The sequence below is a fragment of the Glossina fuscipes genome, unplaced genomic scaffold (assembly GCF_014805625.2).
Source record: "Glossina fuscipes isolate IAEA_lab_2018 unplaced genomic scaffold, Yale_Gfus_2 114, whole genome shotgun sequence".
In the NCBI taxonomy this organism is placed as follows: domain Eukaryota; kingdom Metazoa; phylum Arthropoda; class Insecta; order Diptera; family Glossinidae; genus Glossina; species Glossina fuscipes.
Window position 1 is genome coordinate 2,754,205 of NW_023998457.1, and position 16,737 is coordinate 2,770,941.

General features: G+C 34.1%; 3 protein-coding genes across 3 annotated transcripts; 1 reads left to right on the forward strand and 2 right to left on the reverse strand.

Annotated features, from left to right (window-relative positions):
* Positions 1-767: 767 nt before the first annotated feature.
* On the reverse strand, positions 768-2,585 carry LOC119639910 (charged multivesicular body protein 7-like). Its single transcript, XM_038037621.1, has 2 exons — positions 1,114-2,585; positions 768-1,001 (listed from the first exon to the last, which is right to left on the reverse strand). Exons 1-2 carry the CDS (start codon positions 2,462-2,464, stop codon positions 859-861), a joined length of 1,494 nt encoding a protein of 497 aa, XP_037893549.1. The 5' UTR covers positions 2,465-2,585; the 3' UTR covers positions 768-858.
* Positions 2,586-6,640: 4,055 nt separating this feature from the next.
* On the reverse strand, positions 6,641-8,219 carry LOC119640001 (probable splicing factor, arginine/serine-rich 3). The gene is made up of 4 exons (XM_038037776.1): positions 7,939-8,219; positions 7,490-7,865; positions 6,877-6,968; positions 6,641-6,820 (listed from the first exon to the last, which is right to left on the reverse strand). Exons 1-4 carry the CDS (start codon positions 8,100-8,102, stop codon positions 6,712-6,714), a joined length of 741 nt encoding a protein of 246 aa, XP_037893704.1. The 5' UTR covers positions 8,103-8,219; the 3' UTR covers positions 6,641-6,711.
* Positions 8,220-9,663: 1,444 nt separating this feature from the next.
* On the forward strand, positions 9,664-16,737 carry LOC119639984 (putative uncharacterized protein DDB_G0271606). Its single transcript, XM_038037742.1, has 7 exons — positions 9,664-10,013; positions 10,072-10,476; positions 10,558-10,685; positions 10,842-11,655; positions 11,724-13,450; positions 15,555-15,678; positions 15,749-16,737. The coding sequence occupies exons 1-7, from the start codon at positions 9,873-9,875 to the stop codon at positions 16,232-16,234; spliced, it is 3,825 nt and encodes a 1,274-aa protein (XP_037893670.1). The 5' UTR covers positions 9,664-9,872; the 3' UTR covers positions 16,235-16,737.

Genomic DNA, 16,737 nt, shown 5'->3' on the forward strand with positions numbered 1-16,737 from the left:
CAAAAATTGTCCCAGCCGGTCCAAAGTTTTCATACCAATTTAGAATTTCGAAATACTACTATTTACCCACTTTTGCCCATAAATTTTGAAAATTACAATTTTTTTCAATATAACGCCTTTTCGGAATAGGGCGTAATGTGGGGATCCTAGTCATTTTCAATAGCGTTCGTCCTTTGGTGAAATTATGTCATAGTGCCAAATTTCATCAAAATATTCATAGGTTGGAGCAACTAATTCTATGGACGTCCTGAAATCAGCTACAGAATGCAATATCAATAAAATATAGTACTTCATTAACACTATTAGGCTTAATTTCCATCGATCTTTTCTAAAATAGAGCCGATAGCTTGTGCTGCTAGTACTCAAGTGTTTTTTTCCTTTTTAGTCTAGAGAATTTATTTTATTAGTCTAAAAATAACAAACACATTCTGACTAGTTTTTGCCCATTTTTAGGGATCTGTCGTTTGCGTAAAAAACTTCATCCTCAAATATAAACAAACTAAAAATTACAATTTCTGGGTGAGAATTTTTTTAATATTTTCTTTAATTCTATAAAACCAATGGAAGAAACTTCTTTCCAATTTGTAAGTTATAGTTAAGTAAGCATAACATAAAAATAACAATAACAGTTTTCTCAGTTGTATAAAAATGTTAGATTTGGTGAAAACGGTACGCCCAACTCATAATTATTATTAAATTGCATCTTCAGGCCGCAGCGTTCGACACGATGATATAATACCGGTACAGTGCAGCAAAATTTTCTTGCACTTTTATTCATACGGTATTTGCAATACTTCATACTGCACACAGACCGCATGCTAAACACGATGGATGGATGGATAACTTTGCATTATTGTGTCAAAGTCTATTGTTCCTTGAAATACAAATAGGAAGACTTTTTTCTGTTTTCGTAAACACACACACATCATTATCAATGCTTATCAATGCAAATGCATGCAGCAATATTGGAATTTTATCACCTTTCGGCTTCCTAGATGGTTCTAATATACAAAAATTAATTATTAAGATTTTGTTTAAGTATTTGAACAGAAAACACATAAGAAAACGAATACATAATTGATTGGTGGCAATAAATTTTAAAGCTAATCTAACTTTTTAGCTGTTGTGATCTTTCTGTTTCTCCGGGACTTTTTTGTTCCACTTCTAATTCTTCTAACATATTTATAAGCTGGTCATCTGTTAGCACCGATTTTTCATATGCGATTGTTTTATCAATTTTTGTTTCAGTTTCAACATTCTCGCCGGTGATTTGAGCAAGTTCACGTTCCAAATCATTGTCATCATATGAATCGGACACATTGAGATTCGTATCAGCAAGTATATCCCCGATTTCTTTATGTGTTTCAATTGTTTCATTGACATCAGCAACAATATCTGTTACGGTGTCATTATTCAAATTTGAAGTATCAAAAATATTTTGCAAAGCCTTCGATCCGCTTTTATAAGCATCTAGGATGATGCCGTTATGCTTTGCTTCTTCAACACTTAGTAAAAGCGTCTCAATATTCTGTAAAGCGAGGCTCTGCTTTTTGTGGGTATTTTCCAGCAAATGTTTCTTTTGAAGTAAAGGTTTTGCCATTCGTCGATTGTTTTCCTTAAGATATTTACGAATGCTCGATTTGATCTCTTCAATTTTTACTTCAATATCTCGTAGTTGCTCCATTAAGGTCATTCGTACAGCTTTCATCTTATGTATAACTATATCGTTTTCGTTTATTCCGGTAACGGGTTCATTTTCCATAGGTACTTTAATCAGTTGTATACGATTTTCACTGTCCCCCAATTTATATAACAAGTCAATTTTACGCTCATAGTGCAACGTTTGAGCGCACATTTTAATACAATTTTCGGAAATGGTCATTACCCTTAACACTTCTTCAATAAATACTTCATAAGGTTGTACTGTTCCTTTGAATGGAGATTTTTGCAATAGCTCATACACTTGCATACAAAATTTCCTTAAGACATCCATATGGACGTATTCGATTCGATGCGTATCGGCAGTCATTTCATTAGGGTTGAGCCAAAATTTTAATGTTCCGTAAACCCATAGAAATGGCCCCTTTATAAAATTGTGAAGAGCCCATTCAGTCCAGTTGGAATTTATATTTAATTTGTAATCTTCACTGGCACAAATAATCTTCAGCTGCAGCATATTCGATAAAACTGTGTCCAAACAAGCAGGCACATGGCCATTTCTTGTAAAACGAATTTTCAATTCTTCTTTATTGAAATTAGCATCTCCTTTATACTCACAATAATCTCGTATTAGATTTGTCCAGAATTGTAATTTGGAATCAAAACTTTCTGGATTAACAGTCCGCTCTCTGAAGGTCGATAAAAGGAATCCCATGCGCACATTATCTTGCCAGCAAGCTGGATAGGGAAAATTATCTTCGAACTTATTAGCGGCCTTTTGATTTTGTGCGCAAACACTCGACATTTTTCGATTTGTGAAATATGCCCTCGTCTGGGGACTTTCGTTATAAAAGTGTAAATTAAATTATTTCTTTGTTTAGACCAAATTTAGAAGAAATTTCTTAATTAAATTCTTGAATGCAAATGACAATTTGTTTCGTTTTAACTCAATTCTTCTTCTTCTCCGTTCAATTTGATGTCGATAGCCTATGCTACAGTGCTCAACTTTTTTCTTTTAGTCTAAAAATATTAAAATAGCAATAATTTTCTTCTTCTTTTTCAATTCAGCAAATTAACAATCAAAAATGCGCTGAAAGTGCATAAAAAAGGCCCAATGTAAACACAAAGTTTTTTATTGAGCCTTTAAACCATATTTGATTAATGTCTTGCTAGTTTTGCGTGTATATCCCACGTTCTTTTTATACCCTACATCACTTGTGATACAGGGTACATCAAGCGAGTAAGATAACTCTACTGCTTGACACTATAATTTCTTTTGAGCTGAGTATTATAAAGAAAAAATCTATCCACCACATCATTACGCCCGCCATAACTAATTTAGAATTGACACATTTGCCTTGCCGCCTTCTGCTCTCCAAGTTCTTTTATTTGATAACTACATCGCTGGTTTTACCAAGAAAAAATTAATCCACCAATCTGCCGCGTCCACCGTATATTTATTTTATCATAGAATTAACAATTTTTAGGCAGTTACTATATATCTTCATTAGAAGAAAGTACACAGTAACTTTTAATAATTTGTCTTCTTTGCCTTATCATTAATAAGCGAAAAACCTCAAAAAAATGAAAAAAAAAGAAAATTTAATTGCTTATAACAGAGCGTGTGAGCGTGGGGGATTTTTCCCATTTTTGCACATAAATAGTAGGAAAATATTTCCGCCTTCTATCATTTAGAATTTGTGAATAACGAACGCGGACCCATAAATTTTTGCTAAGAGAAAGCGAGTTACGTTAACTTTACTCTTTACAGCGGACATATGCTTCGACCCATCTGGCCCATTTTCAATACGAATCCATATGCAGAAACTTCCAATGTCGCTATCAAATTTAAAGTCGATATCTTCGTTTTTGCGACCAGGGGACTGTCAAAAACACACCACACGCAGACGGACAGACATTGCTTATTCGATTTCGAATTTCAATTATATACTTTATAAGGTCGCTGAAGCTTTCTTTTAGGTGTCGCATATATTATACCTAAATGAGCGTGCCCTCATTCTTCGATAACTACCGATTCTATTGATGAGATAGCAAAGGAGGAAATAATGTAGAAAATCTTCAAAAAAGTGTAAAGACTTAACATAGATGAAGAGCGAATAAGTGACAAGGGCGACGGCTCCGAAGACTGGAAAAATGTCGTAAAAAGAAAATAGGAAAGCTCGTCATCATAATGTATTAAGAATGGAGGAAAACCTACCGCTTCAAATGATGAGAAGACTGGATATAGGAAGCTGTGCATATGTGTATACGTATATGAATATCAATTTTGAAATCAGAAAGCTTTCATATAAAAACCTTATTTCATGGAGGCTTCCAAATTAAAAGTGGGTCGGCAAAAACTAGGATTAGCAAAAAGAAAAAAAAAAAGGACTAAAAAAATTATATTCGATTGTGATCGAATCTTTTTTGTTTATACCCGTCATGGTTATCTAAAAGAATCAAAAAAAGTGAAAGAAGTAAATTTTCATGCTCTATAATATGTAGATGGGGACGGTTGATTTTTTCCATTTTCAAAATATGCGTGTCCTTCGATAGGTTTATGTCATTTCCATATTCTTTTGGAAATTTGCAGGCGATATCTTTATCTTCGCTAACGGGAGATTGTTTGCCGCAAATACTTCAGAGAGACGCAAACAGACAGACGAAAAGGCCGACATATTTAAGGGCATTCCAAATTTCAAACTAGCCTAGAATTCATATACTTTATGGGGTTTTTGAAGATTGTTTCTGCGCCTCGTAAAGGTATTGAAAAAAAAAATTAAATTTTGATACTTTGTAATATTGGGTAGGCTAGACCCATTTTTTTCTATAATTGTCCAGGTACTACAGCATCGCCCGTCCAAATTTTTTTTGCATTTATCTGCCATTGTTTACGAGTAATGAAGAAAAAATCCAATTTTTTATTCCTTTTGAAAAATAGAGGTATTGTCGATTTACGTGGTATTATAGATCGATTTGGCCCACTTTTCAATACCAATCTGCGTGGAAGAATTTCCAACATGATGTTGATAGCTTCATTTTTGTGACAAGCCATAACATAGACGAACATGCTTAAAACGATTTAGAATTTGATGCTGATCAAGAAATACGTATACTTTGAAGAGTTTCTGATGCTGGCCTTTGCAAACATTTTGACAAAATGAGTACACCCCTCACACTTCGGGAATCGGTCTAAATTTTAATATATTATGATGAACCTTAACCCATAATTGTAGTTTAAGATAAAAAAAATTCACTATACCAAACTTGGACCGCCCACGCTTATTTTTATATCCTATTATATATAAGGATTTACACGAAAATTTATGGCAAAAATAAGAATTGTGTTAAGACAATGTGATACAAGGTACTTAGCAGGGCTAACTGTTTTCACTTGTTTGTTGTTCTTAACAGATATTTACCTTTCAAAGGAAAATATAATAAAATGTTGCTTTTACTAAGGCGATTGTTTATTTGAAATAAAATTACATTTATTTGAAATATATATAAAACTTTGATTATTAACGGAATATATACTATCGCAATTCACATGCAAGCAGAAGAAACGAAATAAAAAAATCATGTGAGAGGAAATGAATAGTAAAAGATTATATATATTATAAACTTAAAAAAAAAAAATGAAAAATGTGTTCAATAACAACATAAACATACCAAAGTCCGAAATGAAATTGGCGAAGGATTCGTTGAGATACCTTGAAAAGTTTTTCTTTTTTTTTTCTCTTAAATATGATCAAATCCTAATTACATAGTTGGATAAGGCAGGTCCATTAGAAGTGGAGCGATTAATGCGAAAATCCAGATTAAGAGTGAGAATGTTTTTTTTGAGTAAAACTCTCCTGAAATAATAGAGCGACCCATGAAGGTCCGAAAAAGCGTTGTGAATATGGAATCCAACATTGAGTTGATGATAATAGCTTCAAATCCGAAAGCAATTGGCGGAAAGAAAACGAGACTGCATAAGCGAAGAAAATTGTACATTATACATACATAATCCGAATAATCCTCCTCCCTCGTCGTCCTAAACAACACACATAAATTTCCATGAAACGTTTAAAGTAAAGGTCATTGGTCCGTTCATTGTAGCGTGTCTCGAAAATCCTTGAATTCTACTATTCTTTTTCAATAATGATAGTTAGTTTACTGTGCTCCAGGTTTTCCAGCAAAATTTCCTCAAGTTATTTAAAAAAAATTTGCAAATTCCTTTGAATCCTTTGCCTGTGCCTTTGCCTGGTTATCCAACTTTAAATCCTTTTATCATTTCTTTTTTTTTATTTCCTTTTAAAATAAATTCCTTATTGCACATTTTCCACCTCGATCCTTCCTCTTAATCCTCCTCCAATCCTTTCCTCTCCCTCTCCAAATGCATAACATTTCCATTCATTATTCCAGTCCAGTGAAAATAAAGAAAAAAATTTATAAATTATTAATAAATCGTTTACATGGTAGTGAATTATTTATTAAGTTTGTAAAAATTATTATTGTGTGGATTAATTGAAAAAAAAAAAAAAAAAAAAAAATAGTAATAAAATAAGGATTAAGGAAAAATGTTTCTGTCTTGATATTACGGTTCAAATCATATTTGCAGGTTAAACTTAAAAAACACAAAAATTGTATTTACTCAAAAACCCGAGAAAAATCTGCAAAAAATAAAAATTGTTAGAATACCATTTGTTTTTTTCTCTAGATTTTAAATAGCGTTATTGTAAAACTCTCTCTTACTTATAATGTTGAATACGGATAGTAAAAAAAAATAAACTTAAAACTGCGCTAAAAATCAAAATCGAAAACACGAAATTGGAAAGTTCTTTGTTGAGATGTTTTAGACGTGTGCCTGTGTGTTAAAGCCTTACTCAGTTGGTTATGTATACTTTGGGAAATATTTTAGAAAAATGCTTTAATGTTGCCCGTGAGAAGCAACACAATAATATGCTGTTGCGTTAAACTGAATTGTTTCATTTTAGGGCAAGGAAGAAGTGTGAAGAAGTAGGGATTGCATACTGATGTTTAAAAAGTTTTTAGTATCGGTTGAGTTTAAAAATTGGAACGAGAACGTGACCTTGAAAACGTTTGCCGACGGACTGGTGAATATGTAGGAGTTCCACGCCTTCGAGGACGTGGTGAAAAAGAACGCGACCGAGATCTGAAAAATGATAAAAATTTTATTTACTGGTAATATTGAAAAATTACAAATCATACCTCCCGCGACCGAAATCCCCACGGCCGCCACCGCTGCCACCACGTTCACCGTCTCCGCAATCCTCACGGACTCGTATGTAACCCACTTCACCCTATAAATGTAAAATCGAATTTACGAACGTTTCAAAGACAAAGAAAGGAAGCTATATTTGTTTAAGATACCTACTACCCACTGTGTTTACGAGTACACTACACATAATACACAATGTTGGTGCTATGAAGGAAAAAATCTTTAGCAACAGGAAATTCGAACAAAAGACAGGTTAACTGACAGTCGGAATTTCGTCTTTTTTAAAAACGGAGAAACGACAAAACAATATGCACTTTTCCCAGCAGAGGGGAATCTGATTGTGGAACTGTTTGTCCTGAAGTTTCCGATTTTCCATGAGTTCCTGTTACCAGGTGATCATAGCCGTTTTCTATTCGAATTTGTGGCCTTTAATAACGAATTTATGTGCCAAGTATCAACTTTTTTTTTTATCGTGTTTACGACAATATACGCAGGCTTGCACAAATGTTTAAACTGAATCAGTATGGCCAAACTCACTCAGTTGTGGGTAAAAAAAATTTGTTCTTTTCGAATCTGTCTTATAATCATTTAAATTATGCTTACCTCGTGCGATCTAAATCTGGAATCGTCTAACTTTTTAATAGCGTATTTCATATCCTCATGACGCAAAAATTCCACAACCCCTGTACCATCTTTATAAGTATCTGCAAAACATACATCGCCTGCTTCGCGCATATGATCTTTTAAATCCTGCCATGAGCCTGAAGATGGCAAACCAGTAACTAGCACACGGTATTGTGAACGTTTAGTTGGCGGGCCACGACCACCGCCGCCTCTACCACCTTCTCGCTGATTACCACGCTCATTGCCACGATTATTTCGATGCTCGTTACGTCCGCCACCCCGCGGAAACTCCACTCTTAGTCGATAGCCATCATAATCATAACCGTCTCTTGCCTTTACAGCATCATCAGCATCTCTTTGATTTGTGTATTAAAATAAACATTGCATTGTATTTGCAAGCAAAAAACTGCTAATAAAATGTACCTTACCTTGCATCCTCAAATTCGACAAATGCAAATGGCGGCCCACGCCGGTTTTTTAGATCGACAAATGTTACTTTACCAAATTTATGGAATAAATCCTGTATATCTTTGGTTCGTATGTCCGGCGGTAAATTTCCCACATAAATACGGCTTTCGTTTCGCGAACCCATAGTTTTGTAAATGCAAATTCTTTTCCTTTTTAAATATGTTAGAAACTCTTGATAATTTTCACTTAATTGACGGCGCAGTACAAGTTTCTCATGAACGAAACCTTTTTGTCTACACTTTTGGAGAAATTAAAGTTGCCAAAAGCCAAACACATTTCCTATCCATAGTGATGTAGTAAATGTATGATGACATTGCCAGAGGTAAAAATTTGTAATATGAACTTGTTACTACTTTTTCTTCATACTCTACAGTATTTTGTTAATTTTTAACGCGAATAAAAAGTCAGACGAGTTTCATTTAAAGTCCTCAAAAGTAAATAGGCGTAACTTTAAAGAAGTTCAGATCACAAATTCCGCAAAACGCGATGCGATTTAATTAGTGATCATAAAAAACGTCGACGTAGAGGTCTTAATAATAATTGTATCAATATGTTAGTGCCGTTGTAAATTTTGCACAAGGTGAAATACATATGAAAGTTATCACACGTGATTGGATACCAAACTAAATGTACGAAAAAAGAATTTGTGGAATGGCTAACGAGAATTACTATATATAAATTCTACAACTGTTGCTCTCCAGCTGCGCTTATATATAAGACATAGCAAAGTAATTCACCACAGATATGAAATGTCTAATCAACCATGCCGGTTTATTTTTGTGGTAAATTAGTGCTCTATTATGGGCATTAGTAACAAGCTTTTTCACCTAAGTCGCTATAAATACTTCACACTAGCTAAAGTAAAAGACATTAATTTCTTACTAGAAGAAAAAATCCTCCATTGTTGTAATTTTATTTTTCATCCGCTCGTATAAAAATGTTTACATGATGTATATATACACTTATAGGAATTTATTATATTTTTTTCTTGGGAAAACAGCTGATTATGGTATTACGCAACCAAATTGTTGTGTTTATAAATTAAGCGTGAAACGAGACGCAACCAAATTGACATCAAATTGACAGCAAAATAAAAAAAAAAAAGCACAAGAAGAATTGTTGATCGTTGCCTTTAAATTTATTTATCTAATTTATATTTATTTTATACTAATGTCAATTTTTTTCAATTATTTGGTTTGCAATTTTGCTTTATATCATGTAAGATTTTGTAAGAAATCAAAAAAAAGCAATAAAGACCATTTAGTTTATAGTTGAAATTGTTACAAAAATTTAAGCAGAATATGAAGATAAAGAAAATTGTTATTTCCTATATTTTAGTTTCTAAAACCACACGTTTTAGTTTACATTTTCCTGTAAATACGGTTTATTTCCATCCTATATAGTATATATCCTTTTTTCTTTTAATATTAAAAACAATAAATAATATATATGCCATTGCGTTGGTGTATAGACGATGTAAAAATGCCCACTTCAATCCGAACCTTTATTATGAGTGCGGCGCATTTGCATGGTTGATAATAAGATTTCTTCTTTATGCTACTATTAGTTACAAGCGTCAAAAATAATTTGTGTTATTGTGCTTATATGAATGATTTTTTTTGTTGTATTTTGTATTTACTACCAGCCAAAGTTAATAAATTTTGTATATAAACAAATAAAGATGGTTTTAAAAGGAAAACTAAACAATTTTGAAGAAAAGTTAAGGAAAAATAAGAATGATCCACAATAATAAGGGGCTAATAAGTCGCGCAGAAAATGCGAAAACTTTCAACGCAATAAATACTATAAGCAATAAGACTTCTCTTACAATGTCTAATATTAATTAATAAAAATAAAAGGAAATTATTAGAAAGGTTTTGTTTGTGTCAGAAAAATGTCAAATTTACGTAGTGTAATATTCTACGACTTGTGCCGCGTTTGTACATCAAGCTCTGATCAGAGAATTGACATCTTTTCGGCGGAGGGAAAAAGTAAAAATTTATGCAATAAAATTGCTGAATGCTTGCCAATCAATGTAAGTATTATTTTTTCATTTCGTAATCAATAATTTTAATATGAAAATCTTTTGATAGGTTGATGAGAAGGATCGTTTACCTAAAGTATTATGTCCTCAATGCGCTCAACATGTGGAAACATTTATCGAATTTCGAAATATTTGTCGAAACTCACAAACCAAGTTAACTAGCTGGCTCAATGCGGCAACAGGACAGAATTTTAGTGAAAAACTGGCAGCTAAAAATGAAAATAATAATAAGAATCAAAGTTCCGCAGAAGAAACGACCCCATCGATCAATACTATTAGCATCAGTACGCCAAATGTTGTCCAACAGCAGCAACCTGTAATTACCATACAAAACTCAAATCAAAATATAAATTCTTCAATGGTGCCGATATCTATAACAGCGTCTGCTCCTAATGGCCAATTGCAAGTTAATAATGAATTTTTGAATTCGATCATGCAAGTTGTGGGAATGCAGGTATTCAATAGAATTAGTAAAAGCATATTTATTCTTATTATGTATCAAAAAATCGCCTAACATTAATCTAATTAAATATAGGTTGAAAAGCCAGTAATTTCTCAATGTTCAGTAACAGTTGATAACGTTGCAAGTCAATCTCAACAACAAGAGCAACCGCAATTGCAGCAACAGTGCTTAAATAATAAGGAAAAAGAATTAAAAAACAGGTAAGTTTGTTAAAAAATTTTTTAAACCTTGCTCGAAATAGAATTAATTTGGTTTAGAATTGCTTGTTTGTAATCGTATCATCTAAATATTTAAATTTCTTAGTTGTTAATAACATATTCAATAAGTTACGTATAAAATTTTCGTGGCAATTTTAGTTCCTTAGAGGAATTTCTGAAAATGAAACCCAACCTTAAAGTCACGCCATTATCAAAAAAACAGCAACAGCAACAACAACAACAAGAACAGTTTCAAATTCAGCATCTACAGCAGCAATTGCAGCAACAGTTGCAGCAGCAAATACAACAGCAACAACTGCAGCAACAATTGCAATTATTAACATCTCAATTACAGCCGCAACAAATTACAATTACGGCACCTGCAACTGCCTTAGCACCCATTGCTAACACTACAAATGCTCTGTTGCAGAATAACATGGCTGACAATAGCTCGAGTACAGCCGTAACAAACATCTGCAATGCCAATGATATGAACGAACTAAGTCCGACAAAAAATAAAAAACCAAAATTAAATTTGATATTTACACCACCGCATGGTACGCAGACTATATCCGCTACGTTGCCTCAACTGGCGACTGCGCAGACCTCTTCGGGGACGACAGGACCTCAAATACAATTGCAATTGCAGCCAACATTAACTCAACACGCGTTGACAACATCAAACCAACCACATCATCAACAGCAACAGCAACAGCAGGTAAATGCGACCGCAGCAGCATTATTATCGAATTTAGCACCTCTACTGCAGCCTCAAACACAAACACAAGCTCTTAGTGCGGTACTTCAAAGTCCAGCTTTAACTAGTGCGTCTACAACAAGTTCAACGATATTTTCGCCCAATAAGTGTTTTCTACCTATTACCATAAAAGACGAGAATACTGATCAACAATTTGTGGCCCACATTGATGCTAAAAATTTCCTTTTACCTACTACCTATCAATTACAAATGAAGGTGAGTTCGAGTTTACAGATTCTTGAAAGCAAATTGTGTGAAATTTTTATTTTTTTTTAAACGAACAGTTGCAACCGCAAATAGCCACCGCTGATGGTCAACCAATAATGCAATTAGCTCCCACCTCTATACCAGCTACATTGCAACTAACACCACAAACATTAACGTCAGCACCAACATTTCAAGCTGCCACTGTAACTACTCTGAATCAAAACCATACCATACCCACACAGATAAACCAACCACAGCAACAACAACAGCAACAAATTCAAATTCAAACTACACCGTCGATAGGACCGACGCGAGTTGTCCAACAGTTAGCTCAACAACAACAACAGCATCAAATCACCCAACAACCACAATCACAACAACAATCAACATCACTACCATTATCTACGTCGACATCACAACCTCAGCCAAAACAACAACAACAACAACAACAACAACAGCAATATCAAATCAAACAGCCAGCCAAATTATCTAAGAATGTACAAATTACAGCTCAACAAATCGTAAACGCTGGCAATAATACTAATTTTACTAATGAAAATGAAGTGGATGCGACTAAGTCAATTTCAACAACGCCGGAAAAGAAAGAAAATCTCTCGAATTCTTTTACAGTTTTAAAACGGCAAAAATATAAAATTATACAGCAACCTGGTAGCAATACTATCGAAATACAACCGACTAATGAATTTTCGCAACAAATTCTGTCACAAGTGCAACAAAAACAGCAACAGAAATTAAAATCGCAACAACAACAACAACAGCAGCAGCAGCAACAGCAGCAACAACAATCGCAACAGCAAAATATTGCTACTCTATCAACCCAACATGGCGGCATAACTGTGCAGCGCATACCACCAAAAACGGTCGTAAGTGATGAACCACAAGTTACGAACGTAGCAAAATTGACGTCGCAACAACAACAACAACAACAGGGAAACACGAATTCAAGAAAATTGCCCATTTTAAATAAACAAAATATCACGATCAGTCGCATCAGTGCTCAAACGGCTCAGCCAATGCATAATAAAACATTACAAGAACAATCTGCAAGCAAAGCTCAAATTACTCAAATCCAAACGAACACATTCGCGACATTGCAAACATCGGCCAACAGTACAACGTCAGCAAGTTCTAGCCAAGAATTTAATACAAAATTCTATCCCTTACAAATAACGCAACCTACATCGTCTCCTAATGAACAACCCACTGCATCAAATGTTCATCAATCGACGACAACACTAAGAATCTCTCCAACTAAAAAAGTGATTATTAAGAAGACGCAAAAATCTGAAATATCATCAACTATGCCGCATAAGACGCAGCCCGAGGCGGCAGTTGACGCAAATCCTGCTTCGACACCTGCGTCAGCCAAATATGTGATAAAAAATATCACACCTACGACAACAACACCAACCAGTACTAATCAAATTAAATTAGTTGGAACGACGACCACAACAACGCCTTCAGCAACAAACTCAACTACCAGTTCAACAACAACAACCGCGACTAAAACTACATCGCAATCTGTTTCGGCCCAAAATTCGAATAGTTTAGAATGCCCGACTTGTCATCGCGCTTTTAAGAAGAAGGAACATTTAACCCAGCATTTCAAGTTACACGCAGGCGTACGTCCATTTAAATGTACAGAAACGGGATGTAATAAAGCGTTCAGTCGCAAAGAGCATTTACATCGCCATTTGATCTCGCATACGGGCAAGAAAATGTTTAGCTGTGATTTATGTCAAAAACCATTTTCACGCAAAGACAATCTCAGTAAGCATAGAAAGTAAGTATATCATAAAACGACAAAGAAATTAGTTACGTTTGCAGTGTATTTGGAATTCTTTAATAACTAACATTTTTTTAGTGACTGAGTGATTCTTTAATTAATATGAAATCGAAAGTCATATTTACTTAGTCTGCTTTACTTGTATACAGTTTTTTTTTGCACAGGTTAAACGTAAGCGAAATCTTCGCGAAATTTCTCTAAGTCCAACACAAAGAATAATTAAAAACAAAAACGGAATATTATAGACGGGCAAGACGGACCATTGGATACCCTGCACCATTTCGCGTAGTATAATTATCCTAACAGCACTCACATTTTTGTGCAAACCCATACTTTCGATACTTTTTGATTGGAGGATGTTCCAAGCATCAGCTGCCTTCATCCAAATTTAGAAAATATAATTTACTTTCTTTAATGTATCCGGCAAATGGTTCTGTTTGCATCGGTATAATCAAAGTTTTGTCTTAAGCCCTTCTGGTTGTTAGGTATGTCCACACAAAATTGTACCCCATGTAGGGTATAATTAAATGGTCACTTTCGGATTCGGGTTAGTAAGGGTCGATTAGGCGACAATTATTAGATTGCCATAGATTTTTATGTTAAAACCGCAACACGACTTCCTCGCACTAATCGTAGGAATAAATAAATATAAAACTAATTTATTATTATCTGCGGATTCCTAAGTGGGGAAGGAGCTAAACTACTTACATGGTCGATGGTCATACATATTCGCACTGGACGCAAAAATCATTGGGCAAATTGGGACAAATGTGCAACGCCTCGACCGTATGCACCGAAATGTGAAAAAATTGCATTGAAAGCAAAACTAACCTTTGAAAGTTTTCGCACACATGCTACACTTAAATTTACGATCACATTTATAATTGAAGTATGTATAGCGTTTCGGAGCTCTCTCGATAGTTGACACTTTATTGCATATATGACAACGATATTCACTGCTTGTATTCTTATCGATGTTTTTCACGCCAGTTAAGTGACAATACCATGTATCACGAAGCATGCTTTGCTCCGATTGCGGCGCTAATTGCGTTCCTAATCAGTGTCACCTTTCGTATCACTAGCCAATTGGGATGAGTCCTCACGAGTCGGTGTCATTCACAAAATTCTCCAATCCAAAGGACATCGTTACTAAGATAATCTTTTTATACCCATCACCGAAGCATAAGGCGCATGCCTGCTCGTCTATGTGTCTGTCCGTCTGTTTTAAACGTTGTCCTGGTCGCAAATATGAAGCTACCGACTCCACATTGGCCAGAAACATTGGAAGTTCTTACATTTAGGTTTGTACTAAAAATGAGTCAAATCGGTCGCAGGACATGCCCTCATCATCTTGTAAACTGAAAACACCTCTGCTTCTCAAGTGTAATAAAAAATTAGTTTGTATGTATAAAAGTTTGAACGCATGTTTTATCGGCGATACTATATAAAAATGGAAAAAATTGAACTCGCGTACTCGATATTATAATGCATCAAAACTTAATCTTATTTTTCAACACCTTTATAAGGCGTAGAAACAAGCTTCAAAAACCCCATAAAGTATACCAATTCTTAACCAGTTTCAAATTTGAAATGTACTTAATAAACATGTCCGTCTATTCGTTTGTCTGTCTTGGCAACTGTATGGTATGGTATTTATGGTAAACATTCTCACGTTAGCGGAAATAATTACATAACCTACAAATTTGTCAAAAGATTTTAGAAGCTAAACCTTTCCAGGGACGCGCCTACAATGCTCACACGCCTTCGCGACAAAAGCTATTATTTTGAAAATAGAAAAATTAGCCGCGCCCGGGTCCATCTTATAGGGCATAACAATTTAGTTCTTTGACTTTTTTTTGTCTTTTTCTAGGGTAACGGTGATGGGTATAGAAGCTTCGATTCCGACCGAACATAATTCTCTTATTTATTCTTTCTCTTCAGATTTTTGTCTCAATTTTAAATTTTCCTATTGCAGTTGAAGCCCGACCTTGTGAGGTGTTACAAAAATTTCATTCTTGAGTATTTTCTTGAATATAAGAATTTCGTAGAATTCTCGCGAGCCATGTAATTGTTAAAATATCTGTTTTATATATCTTTTCAGAACTCATTATGATAATGCGATTTCAATCAAATATTGCTGTGAAATATGTAATAAATCGTTTGCATCTAAATCGTATTACGAGCAACACAAACAACATCATCAAAAAGCGAATACTGAAGCAGAGGTAACGAGATATGAAAATTGAATAATTTGTTTTGAAAATTTAATATACAAAAATTTTTTAAATTTATTAGAATAAAAAATTAACTACAACGTCGTCAGCAAATGGATCTGGAAATCAAAACGTAATCAATCAAAATGATTATCAAGGACAACAAACGCAACCAACAGTACAGCAGCAGCAGCAACAGCAACAGCCGCAGCCGCAGCAACAACAGCCTCAACAACAGCAACAGCCACAACCACAGCCACAACAACAGCAGCAAACTCATATTCAATTATTACCTCAACAATTGCATACGCAATTACCACAACAACCGCAAATAATGCACTTGCAATTGCCGACAACAATAGTGACCAGTCAAGATATGACGGGCAATACAATTACCATAACGCAAGCCACTGATTCGAATAATGTTACACTTAAAGCACTAACCGGTAATCATCATGATACGACTGTCCTAAATCTGCCTACATCGTTGGCGAATTTCGTGCAGCAAGCACAGTTTGTAAATACGGCCACGGGACAGATAGTGGGACACTTAAAAATTGAAAAATGAATATAAGAGAAACACAAGACAACAAAGAGAGAGAGAGAAAGATATTTTTTTTGTAAAAAATTTAGTGCAAAATATGTACTTCTATAGGCAGTCAAGTTACTGCGTATGTAGTTTTTTAGATTTTTTTTTTTTTTATTTTAAAAATTATTTATTATTGTTAATATTGTAATACTTTTTAGAGACTGTAAATTAATAGATATACTAAAGACGGTATAGTCGACAGCGTATCCTGTCGTATTGTTTGCTTTCTCACAATGATGGCTTGATAAGGGCTAAGGCATACGTTGCCGACTAATTCAGTCTTATGTGTGTATGTATATAGTTTTAATAGTGTAAATATTGATACTGAATAAGTAAAAAATCAATTTTTATTTTTAAACGTCATTTTTTTAGATATTGATTTTTAAAATAATTTATTTGCATGTTTATAATCCCGTTTATACAATTTACAAAAGTTCAGATGACTTGAAAAAAAAAAATTTATTTTATTTATAAAATTTATT